The sequence below is a fragment of the Schistocerca americana genome, chromosome 1 (assembly GCF_021461395.2).
Source record: "Schistocerca americana isolate TAMUIC-IGC-003095 chromosome 1, iqSchAmer2.1, whole genome shotgun sequence".
Lineage (NCBI taxonomy): Eukaryota > Metazoa > Arthropoda > Insecta > Orthoptera > Acrididae > Schistocerca > Schistocerca americana.
The window spans coordinates 648,530,195-648,542,256 of record NC_060119.1 but is presented as its reverse complement, the minus strand read 5'-3'; the positions used below and the strand labels follow the sequence as shown (position 1 = coordinate 648,542,256).

The window sequence follows — 12,062 nt, the reverse complement described above, 5'->3', positions numbered from 1 at the left end:
TGGTGGAAGTAGCTAGCTGTTGCAGATGGAGACATCCAGTTGTGCTGTGCTAAGGAGACACATGAGCATGTAGTTCACCCTTTATATTTAAGAACGCAATTAATTCAACACAAATGGTCTTCGTTGACCATCACAAACAAGTAACAAACTTTGTAACTAGTTCCTAACAGGGAAATATGTTTACGATTAAATGCAAGTTCTTGGAATGCGAATCGTGGTTGAGGAAACAATGCCATGAAAGCTTCTACAGTGAGTGTTTCGTTCTCCATTGGTTTGATTACCAGTTGTTTAAGTCCTCATTCTCCTTGAGTCGAACACATTGGAACAGACTAACACATAACTTATAATCTGTATGAGTTCACAGTTTCTACAGTCTTGCCATATGAGTCTGACAGAATACCAACAGGCCTGTGGGCATGTTGCTGAGGCGCCTTGGCAGTGAATGGGGTGTGCAGTCGAGGCAGCACTGGATTCGGATAGGCTTCTTCTCTTGTCTGGCTGTGTCGTAACTGCCACGATCGGCATAGGCATGGTCCTAAATACCTACACAGCAGAGGTACACGTCCACCTGATGGGCTGTATGTGACACTGGCTGGTGCAGCTGATTTACGCTCCCTCTGTGCTTTGGTCCAGTGTTCACAAAGGACCTCTTCAGGTTGTATTGCAAATGGCGGAGCTGAAATGTTGTGTAGTCGCAGGGGCTGAGCTGGCAGTCAACACGACAGTGGTGTGTTGCTGTGTGGCAGCGGCACCTAATGGCTTTTGCTACATGCCACATACGATGCCATGTTTGCTGAATGGTCATTGAGGAGACACTGTTGGTTGCCCCTAGGTTCATCTTGGCTCTCAGTTACTCAACAGTTGCATGACTAATTTGCCTGTACACATCTCCAAAGCTGTTGTTCACTGCTGTCATCTATGGACCATGATGCACTACAGTTCTCTCTGCACCGGTTTTGGATAGCACTATTTTGCCATGCACTGTGTACTTTAACCATGGTGTCACATGAACAGTTTGCAAACTTAGCCATTTCAGAAATGCCAAAGATCATGCCCTTTTGGATGTAAGATAAATCTTACTGTTTCCACAGCACAACAACTTTTGCACAGTTTCCCGTGTTCCCCTGACACGCTTTATATACCTCCCACTGCTAGTGCTGTCACCAACCATCTGTTAGTGGTTATTGCACGTCGATATCCAACATAGGCAGTTGCCACATTAATGTGACTGGACTGTGTAGTTTCAGACAGCTGTTTATTGATGTTCATATGTATGTTTACTTATTCCGTATCTCTGAAGCCTCTCATTTATGGAGGAATCTCAAGAAGATGATGAGTAGTCAAAATAATAATGAGTACAAGAAAATGAGTGTGGAGCTAAATCCTTCAAAATCTTAGAGTGTCCCCATAAGATGAAATGGCTTATGTAAATCAAGTCCTTAACCAGTTTAATTCTTTCATTGCTGTAGCTGCAGAACTTAACTGAATATGTTACATTGTGAAATAAATTGGTTTAAAAAATTAAAAGAAAATAACTATTGTTGTGCAAGTAAAGTTCTTTATACATGTGCAGCCAACTATGAGTAATGATTAGGAAAATCTCATATAAAGATGTGAAACAAATACTAACAAAGAGATAGAGGGGCTGGCCAGTACTTACCTCAGCTCAGTACAGCCGATAGATACACAAAAAACAGAATCGAAAATTTACATTCCTAGCTTTCGGAACAAATGTTCCTTCATCAGGGAGGAGAGAGGGGAAAGAAAGGGAAGAAGGGAAAGTGGATTCAGTTACTCACAACCCAGGTTATGAAGCAACAGGGAAGGAAAACAAGGAGGGTAGCAAGGATGGAGGCGTGGTTGTCAGAGGGAAGCCAAAGATATTCTACTGTAAGTACTGTGCCAGCTTCAAACCAAAGAGGATGCAACAGAAGTAAAGAGGTATACAGTATAAAGATAAACACAACTATGTAGGACGAATAGATGCGTGAATGGCTAAAGAGGAAAGGGAAACAGGAGAAGACTGAAGAGTAAATGGGAGTGAGGTTGTTTAACGTAGGTTCAGTCCTGGGGGATGGCGGGATGAAAGGATGTGTTGGAGTGCAAGTTCCCATCTCCGCAGTTCAGAGGGACTGGTGTTGGGTGGGAGAAGCCAAATGGCACATACGGTGTAGCAGGTTCCTAGGTCCCTAGAATTATGCTGGAGGGCATGCTCCGCTACTGGGTATTGGACATCACTCCCATTTACTCTTCAGTCTTCTCCTGTTTACCTTTCCTCTTTAGCCATTCATGCATCTATTCATCCTACATAGTTGTGTTTATCTTTATACTGTATACCTCTTTACTTCTGTTGCATCCTCTTTGGTTTGAAGCTGGCACAGTACTTACAGTAGAATGTCTTTGGCTTCCCTCTGACAACCATGCCTCCATCCTTGCTACCCTCCCTGTTTTCCTTCCCTGTTGCTTCATAACCTGGGTTGTGAGTAACTGAATCCACTTTCCCTTCTTCCCTTTCTTTCCCCTCTCTCCTCCCTGATGAAGGAACATTTGTTCCGAAAGCGAGGAACGTAAATTTTCGGTTCTGTTTTTTGTGTATCTATCGGCTGTACTGAGCTGAGGTAAGTACTGGCCAGCCCCTCTATCTCTTTGTTAGTATTTGTTTCACAACTCTGAGTAATGAATGATATGGAGATTGGCATTTTGTGCTTTCTGTTATTCACTTTATTCAAATTGTGGGAAGCAAGTGTAGTCTTTCCTACTTCACATGCTAATATAGTAAGGTGCTGTCTAACTGGTCCTTGCCACTGAGTGGTTTTCATGATTCTGAAAAAAATCAAGCCCTCATGACATCCTCGCCCAGCACTCTTGTACGACATCACATCCATTGCTTAATCATTCAAAAGTAATAATGATTGCTTGTATACTAACTTTACTATCACTATGTTATAGTATACACAGTATATGAAAGAGATAACATTTAGGAAATTTGGGAGAAGGTAAGGTTAATATTTCTACAATGTTGCATGTTTTTCAATAGTTTTAGGAGTGGTTGGAAAGAGAGTTAGAAAGTCCATATTTGGAAGACACTTGCAATTTTACATGCAGTCCACATTTATTGGGTCAGTTTTTCTGTATTTACAGTATTGAATGAATAATTTTGGTAAAAACTAACAATGCTCGAAATTTAGTAGGCTGTGTAAATTATCTACATCTTGGTTTGTCACTTAAAGTTCTAAAATTCTAGTATGTTGAAAATTTAGCATTTAATGGTGTGATGTGGCTTTTGCATATTGTACTTGAAATATTTTAGCCACAATCCATATTTGACTAATCCGTTTTGAGTGCGCAGCCATTTGCTATTGTGTTTAAAAATGTTGTTTATTTTATTTTGCAAGGTAAGGTGGTACTTTTTACTGGATTTCACTTAGGAAAAGATCCTTTATGGCGTAAAATTATTATGTAACTTCAACATCTCAAATGGGAAGGCAATGATCAATTTTAATAATCAGAACAGGTATGGTTACTTGAGGCAGCTGTGGGCACTAGCTGTTGTGATTGAGGTGTTCCATGGAAAGGCCACGTCCATGACTGAAATCTTCCCTTTTGGACTGCTAGAGGAGGAGTTGGGTCTGCAGGTTGATCGTCTCTACACTGTGCCTTGTATATGTTAAACTCTGTAAAATTTTTGTTATGAGAAGTATGAGAATGATTCCTGAACAATGTTATAACAGTTAAGTGAGCTAGTTTGAATTGCTGTTAGCTGTTCCTCATAATGCCATCTGTCTTCAATGTCACATGATAAATTGAGTTATATACGTACAAAGAACTGATTTAGTTTGTAATGGCAGTAATGACCGAAATTTGTGGGTGGAAATTTTTCCAAGTTACTTGTTCTGTGACATTAGTGAGTCCTGAAAGACAAGCACCAGAAAGAATTTTTGTATTATATCAGTTTTAAACCAGTTATTGTATTTGTAAATACTGGTCATTGTGAATGTGACTGAATCATTTTAAGAATATAACCCATCTAAGTTCAGGAGTGTGTTAGAATATTTGGAAGAACAATTAAAACAATCTTTTTTGACAGTATAATGTAATTGGATAGATAAAAAAAATCTACTCACAAAGAGGTGGCAGAACACACACATAAAAGAAGCTTATAATTAGGTAAGCTTTCAGAGCCAGTGGCTCTTTCTTCAGGCAGAAGGGTAGAGGGGGTAGGAAGAGGGGTGAAGGAAAAGGACTGGGGAGGTTCAGGAAAAGGAGTAGATTTCAGAAAAGTCACACACAACCAAGGCTCAGAGGTGCCTTATCGGACAGGATGAGGTGCCTTATACGTCCAGAAGCCTCCCCTGACCCATGTTTCTGGATGACTTTTCCAAAATCTACCCCTTTTCCTAGGCCTCTCCAACCCTTTTCCTTCACCCCTTTTCTGACCTCCTGGACCCTTCTACCTGAAGAAAGAGCCACTGGCTCCAAAAGCTTGCCTAATTATAACCTCCTTTTATGTGTGTGTTCTGCCACCAGTTGTTAAGTAGATTTTTTATCTATCTAATCACTTTATATTGGTAGAACAACTGGCAGACATTTAATTTTCCTTCCTTTAAGGATTTACATTATAAAACTACTGTGTTGGAAAAGTTGCAGTTTTTAGACAAGGCAACTGAAAGGAGCCTACAGTAGGTTATCATAGGGGACAATGTCTTTTTCCAGTATTTTTCATGTGTCATTTCCAACTGTGTGTGCTTCTACTGTAGAATGGGAAGCATAAGTGATTCAGTAGCTGGACACTTAGTGAGCATACTAGTTTCAGGCAAAAGAACGGTTGTAAACATCACTAAATCAGAAAACTGGATAAAAACAGTTAACATTTTCTCCGATAAACCACCAAGCCACCCACAATTTTAATGCTTCCCCACAAAATGCCATTACCTTCCTTTGCATCAGCCTTGTTACACAACATTCCCTGTGGCAGTAATATCCAGTCAATATTGTCCTTCCACTGCTATTTTATTAATGTCTCACTAAGTCACTATGCTTCCACTCTTCATTCCACCTCGCTTCCTCTTGGTAAGATGAGGATGAAACACATAACAGGAAAACAAAATCGGAAATGGAAAATCCTGCAGTCAAACATTTCTTCTCTAAGAAAAAAAGTGAGAAAACTTCATTTTCATTCAGTTTCTGTACCACTGTAGAGATGAATGTACTGACCCAATGATAACGGTAATGTATAAAATTTGAATTTGCTTAAACTCAACAATACTCTGGCAGCTAATGAAACCCTTTTTGGGTTGTATGTTGGATTCCTAAGAAAGTTTTCTTAATGCTCAGCCATTGCTTCCTTCTGGCCCCTTGAGCAGAAAACTGTTCCAAGTTATGGTAAGGGAGCGCAGCTCAAAATAGTCCAGTAAAACTATCATCTTACGTCAGTTACCTCTATCGATAGCAGAATTCTATAAGGGGCGTTCAAAAAGAAATGAGCTGGAGGCATAATTACAGTAAACAGTACCTGTGTGTTAAAAGTATTGACCCTGGCTGTTGAGACATTTGTCCCACTGTGACACAAGGCAGCGAATGGCTGTCTCATAAAATTCCCAGGGCTGCGATGTTACCGGTTCCGCACGTACAGCTGGACGTCATCATCCGAGGTGAATCGTTTGGCCCTCAGAGCAAGTTATGCTGACGTTCTTCTTTCACCAAGATGGCCCCATTCTGATTCGCTTCCTGCAACACGTGACAACAGTGAATGCCCAGCGTTACTCGCAAACCTTGACCACTCTTCATCAAGCGATCAAATCAAAATGACCAGGCAATCTCACCTGTGGGGTCATTCTGCTCCACAAAAATGCAAAGCTTGATACGGCCAACAGAGTTGCGGCACTCCCGCAGAAATTGAAATGGGAGGTTCTCGGCCACCCTCCATACAGTCCGGACCTCTCTCTTTGTGATTACGCCATTTTTGGTCCCTTTAGAAAGGCTCTGATGGGCAAACAATTTACCTCGGATGAGGGCAAACAATTTAGCTCGGATGACAGTGTCTAGCTGTACTTGGGGAACTGGTTAACATTGCAGCCCCGGGAATTTTGAGAGACAGCCATTCACCGCCTTGTGTCACAGTGGGACAAGTGTCTCGACAGACAGGGTCAATACTTCCAACATACAGGTACTGGTTTCTGTAATTATGCCTCCAGCTCATTTCTTTTTGAACACCCCTTGTAGTTCAGTTCTCAGTTTTGTGGCTTCCCATGTACCATTTCCTATACAGACATTAACAATAAAATTAGTATAGTAATGGCTCTTAGAAAGTAATAAAAACAGTAATTCTTTTCCTGTTCCATATATTAAAGGAAGGGGAAAACCATTCAAGTGAATTGCTGAGTCTTAATGTAGATTTATATTATTTTCTGGCTCATCACTATTTATTTATTTATTTATTTATTTATTTACTTCATGTTTATAATTATTTCTCTGTTGTGCATTACTTTCCTATTCCAACTTACTTTCTTTTACTTTTTAATCATTTTGTTTATTGACTCTCATTCTTTCATGTCATTTTGGTGCTAGTCCTTAGTGTGTTAGAGTACATTTACATTTTATTCTGCTACAGCTGATACTTTGTCATTAAGTACTGGCCATTTCTCTAACATTGTGAAATCAAATTTAAATATTCGTTTTAATCCCAGTTCTTTAATTTTTTTGACAAACAGCTTTTCCCTGCTCTCTATGTCTTTAATGAAATGGTCAAATCCATGAGTAAACTTTTTTGTGACATGTTATGACATTTTGAACATTGTGTTCTGTTTCGCGTAATTCACTATTGTCTTGTGATGCTTCAAGGTATAATACCAATTAGTGAAAACACACAGGCTTTCAAGTTTCATCACATAAAATTCAGACTGTGCTTCAAGTGAAAGTAGACTTTCCTTCACACATTGCTTTCATCATAGCAATATGCTTTTGTTCTGTTGTTGCACTACATATAAAATTTAAGCACTACAACTTTTCCGTATGTAGTAATCTTGTGCCATTTTTTTCTCAGCCCCCCCCCCCCCCCCCCCCAGCAGTTCTCCTGGTGCTGTGTATGCTTATCACAGTATAGGCTATTATCTGAATACACACAAAAATTTATTCAAAAAGTAATTGTATATCTGCATTTATTCCTCATATAATATTTCTATGTTGAATGCTGTAGCTTACTGTATAGTCAGTCACTTTTAAAAATGATTTTAGTCTATACCTTAACTTCAGATTGTAATTTTTGTTGTGTTTCCAAATTAGCAACCATACTGTACAGCTATGTGGGTGTTGCTGATGGCGGAGATGCTCAGGAACCTACAACTCACCAGCCTCAGCAACAGCAACAGCGGACATCTTCAAGTGATAAATCTAATTTACCACACAGACGGAGACAAGCAACACCTGAAGGTGAGAGATTTGACATTGTGTTCAAGATATCTTTTAAATTGCTCTCTCTTTACTACTGGATTAGTTGATACAATGATAAAGAATTGCTAGGAGGAGTACGGTCCCAGTATTGACTCTGAGTGTGTGATTTAGGTAGTTAAGAATTGACTAAGAAAATCGATAATTGTTATGATGACGATTCTTTCATGAGGCCACAATCAAAACTAAATTACTTCCCTTTTTTCGTATTTTTGTATCTGGTTATACATTAAACTCCTCTGAAAACAGTGTTGGACTGTAGCTTCAGTGAAAAATAAAAACAATCATTGCACTAACTACTTCCATACAGGAAATGACTCAGCTGATGGTTTTTCAAGAGAGTGGGCTGAAACGAGAGAGCAGCGAATCCAGCAAAGGCAACGTGAAATGAGAGAAACGTCAGGAGGGAGAATACCAGACTACCAAGCCATAACACAACCTGCTGACACTCACCAAGAATCTGCAGAAGAGGAGGAGCGTGAGTACTTTTTTTTGTCTGTTTATTTGATCCAACTGCAGTTTGTCTAAGGGAAACTTTTGTCTAGCTGTAGTTCGCGTTTTGCTAAAAAATATCATTCAGTACTACGCTGTGTTATATATTCCTATTGACCTTCACTGTCTTGGTAAATCAGTGGTTAATTGTGAGCATTTGATCTAACTAATTGAGTGCTTCAGATGGAAGGCCCTTTGTTTAACATAATCTAAATTTTTGCATAGTAAAATTCAGATCTGATGTAACATAAGAAACTTTTGGCTACTAAGTAAAATTCCTTGAAACTATCACTCTCTCTCCATATTGATGTTTTTACTTATATTTAGTGTTATCTGTTTTCTCGTGTGATAGGTGCTTTTGTGTTTGATTCCTTTTGTAGAAATTTCCCCCACATTACTAATATTTATTAGAATGTGGAACATCTGTTATTCACTGGACATAATAGGTTTTGTGGAGAATAGTTCCCATGAACTAATTTTGCAAAGTATGATGCAAGAGCAGTGCTCATCCTACTTTCTGACACTTTCTTTTTAAATTACCTTGAAGCAATTGATGTATTACAGTTAATGTACCAGGTCAAAATACCTCAACACTTTTAATTTTTGTCATCCAAAAGAAGGTGTTTTAATTAATGACATTTTTAATTTTCCTAGTGTAGAAAGATTTAGAATATTTCTTGGGTATTCAACCAGATGGTATTATCCAGAAGGCGCAATGTTACACATGAATTAACAAAATATCTGATAGTTATTCTCAGCCCCTTTGCAGGCAAATGCCAAAACCACATATGGAATTTGGTACATTTCATCCAGCAGCTACAGAACTTTGATTGCGATCCGTTGTTGCTCATTTCACTTACAGCAATGTAGTGCAAAGGTGAAAGGAAAAAGTAGAATACAGCACAATGCGAACTTACTACCTTCTACTTCATAACTCCATACCTCTCCTCTGTTCACTATGCGATGGTGAACTGATACAACTTTTGACATTATCTTTTATTTTATGTTATCCTGAAAGCTAATATCACTGATGTCATTATTTACTATTTAATTGTAACAGACTGTACCAAGAGTGACAAATTTGCAATAAATTTTCAATGCACCATTGCATTGAAATGGCATGCTGTCATGACATGCAAAGTAAAATAAGAAAACAATGAAATATGAATCCAATATGGTGTCTCCAAAATTCTTCATTTGTCAACTACAGTTTCATTCTTGAGTTGAGTTTTATGGAAGACATGTCATTTTGACATCACTTCTCAGCAAGAGTCGGGTGCAACGAATTTCTCCCTCGTGCCAAGCGCTACTCGGTTTGGTAGCTGATGGCAGTAACTGTTTCAATAGAAGTATGTGTGACATTCACTTGTTTCTTGTCACTACCAACCTTAGCTTTCAATCTTGTGTGCTTTACAAAAATGGTATGCTGACATTATTTAAGAGATATTGCTTCAGTGTTAACATCACCCTCTGATTATGATCATATGCAGAGGTCACCCACTCTTCAGTATTTGCAACTAATAATATAGTTTCATTTGTGGCTTGTATATGCATTGAACACAGTATCGTTTGCTATCTTAGGCTGACTACGCTGATGGCACCAATAAAGCTGTCACAGACTGAGGCGAGTTGATTTCAGTCGACTCATCTACTCCTGTCACCCACCATTCCATGAGTTAATTGAGCATGCAGTGTTGTTCACAGCCGTGCATAAGTGATCATCATGTTGCGTTGTTAGCTGTTTCTTTGAAGTACAAGTTGTAATGTTTTCTGTTGCAGTTTTAAGATGAAAAGTACACACATCAAAAAAAGTTTTTCATCACCTCGGTTCCGAGAGTTCTGTACCCTGTACAGAAAATTGGAATGGAGATCAACATAAACATCATTTCCGCACTTGTTATTGCCCATGAAAACCACAGATTGCATGTTGTACCACCATACAGCGAGAACCTTCAGAGGCGGTGGTACAGATTGCTGTACACACCAATACCTCTAATACCCAGTAGACGTTCTCTTGTGTTGATGCATGCATGTGTTCATCATGGCATACTATCCACAAGTCCAGATTATCCCACTCCCCGATGGTGATTCGGCGTAGATCCCTCAGATTGGGTGATGGGTCACATTGTCCATAAACAGCCCTTTTCAATCTATCCCATGCATGTCCGATAGGGTTCCTGTCTGGAGAACATGCTGGCCACTCTAGCCAAGTGATGTCATTATCCTGAAGGAAGTCATTCGCAAGATGTGCATGATGGTGGTGCGAATTGTTGTCCATGAAGACTAATGCCTTGCCAATATGCTGTTGATATGGTGGCACTATCAGTCGGTGGATGGCATTCACATATCGTACAGCCGTTAGGGCACCTTCCATGACCACCAGTGGCGTACGTCGGCCCCACATAATGCCACCCCAAAACAGCAGGGAACCTCCACCTTGCTGCATTCACTGGCCATTGTGGGTAAGACTTTCAGCCTGACCGAGTTGCCTCCAAACACATCTCCGACAAATGTCTGGTTGAAGACATATGCGACACTCGTCGGTGAAGAGAACGTGATGCCAATCCTGAGCGGTCCAATCGGCATGTTGTTGGGCCCATCTGTGCTGCACTGCATGATGTTGTGGTTGCAAAGGTGGACCTCGCCATGGACCTCGGGAGTGAAGTTGCGCATCATGCAGCCTATTGTGCACAGTTTGAGTCGTAACACGGCATCATGTGGCTACACAAAAAGCATTATTCAACATGGTGGCATTGCTGTCAGGGTTCCTCCGAGCCATAATCCGTAGGTAGCAGTCATCCACTGTAGTAGTAGCCATTGGGCGGCCTGAGCAAGGCATATCATCGACAGTTCCTATCTCTCTGTATCTCCTCCATGTCCGAACAACATTGCTTTGGTTCACTCCGATACACCTGGACACTTCCGTTGTTGAGAGCCCTTCCTGGCATAAAGTAACAATACGAATGCGATCAAACTGTGGTATTGACCGTCTAGGCATGGTTGAACTACAGACAACACAAGCCATGTACCTCCTTCCTGGTGGAATGACTCTAACTGATCAGCTGTCGGACCCTCTCCGTCTAACAGGCACTGCTCATGTATGGTTGTTTACAAATTTGGCCAGGTTTAGTGACATCTCCGAACAGTGAAAGGGACTGTGTCTTTGATACAGTATCTACAGTCAACATCTATCTTCAGGAATTCCGGGAAATGGGGTGATGCAAAACTTTTTTTTTATGAATGTATTACAAAAAGAGAGAGGAATTTCGATGGAAGAGAAAGTAAAGACTCTTGAAAACGTTAAAGTCCATAATGGGACGCACATTGCATTGGCACAGAGTTAGGGATACGTGTGTCTGTGCTGAACACCATTGTGAAAAATAAAGCTTTGTTCTGGAAAGTGCAAGTAACAGTAGGCTGTAAACAAAAAATATTAAATATGCCAGTTATTCTAAATATCTGGAACGGGAAGACATTATAAAGAACTGGTTTCAGACAGAAAGTGCCTCAAACATCCTTGTGAATGGTGTGATGTGCAAAAATGCACATAAGGTGGCGATTATATCTGGAGTTGAGGACTTCTCCTCATCTGATGGGTGGGTAAAGAGGTTCAAGAAACAGTGTGATGTGGTGTACAGAACTGTATGTGGTGAAGGAAACAGTGTGAGGTGTTACAGCTGATGGCTGCTTGCATTGTTAGACTCCAATGTACAGACTGTCACCCTGATGCCTGGTTGTCAACTTTCGCCCTTTAATAATTTTTGGTCACTGTTTTCAAAGTTAATCACTTTTGTGGTCTTGCTGTGCAGTGCTATTGGACTTCTTTATCTTATTGTTACGTGCAGGTGCTGGAAGACGGCTTCAATCTGTCCAAGCTGCTAAATGACATAAACAGTTTTGCAGCAACTCTTCTGTATTTTATGCGCAATGTTTTTCTTGTACAGCTTCAATTACAATAACAAGTAAGCAACTGTATCTTACTTCATAGCTGATGATGACAGATTACAACGTGTGTGTCTTGCCTTGACATTAGCCATCAAATCAATGACAAATCTTACAATGATTTTTCAGTTGTTTATGATTGTTTACGTTCTTGCACATGCCTTTTTGCTCCTCGACCTCCA

The 12,062-nt window shown here is 40.0% G+C and overlaps 1 protein-coding gene across 1 annotated transcript in view; it reads left to right on the top strand.

Annotated features, from left to right (window-relative positions):
- Positions 1-12,062, top strand: part of LOC124608089 (presenilin homolog) — a 92,608-nt gene that overhangs the window by 48,649 nt on the left and 31,897 nt on the right. The window contains exons 7-8 of the mRNA XM_047139959.1: positions 7,282-7,428; positions 7,757-7,924. Coding sequence (XP_046995915.1) covers positions 7,282-7,428; positions 7,757-7,924 — 315 coding nt within the window. The remainder of the gene's footprint in view (positions 1-7,281; positions 7,429-7,756; positions 7,925-12,062) is intronic.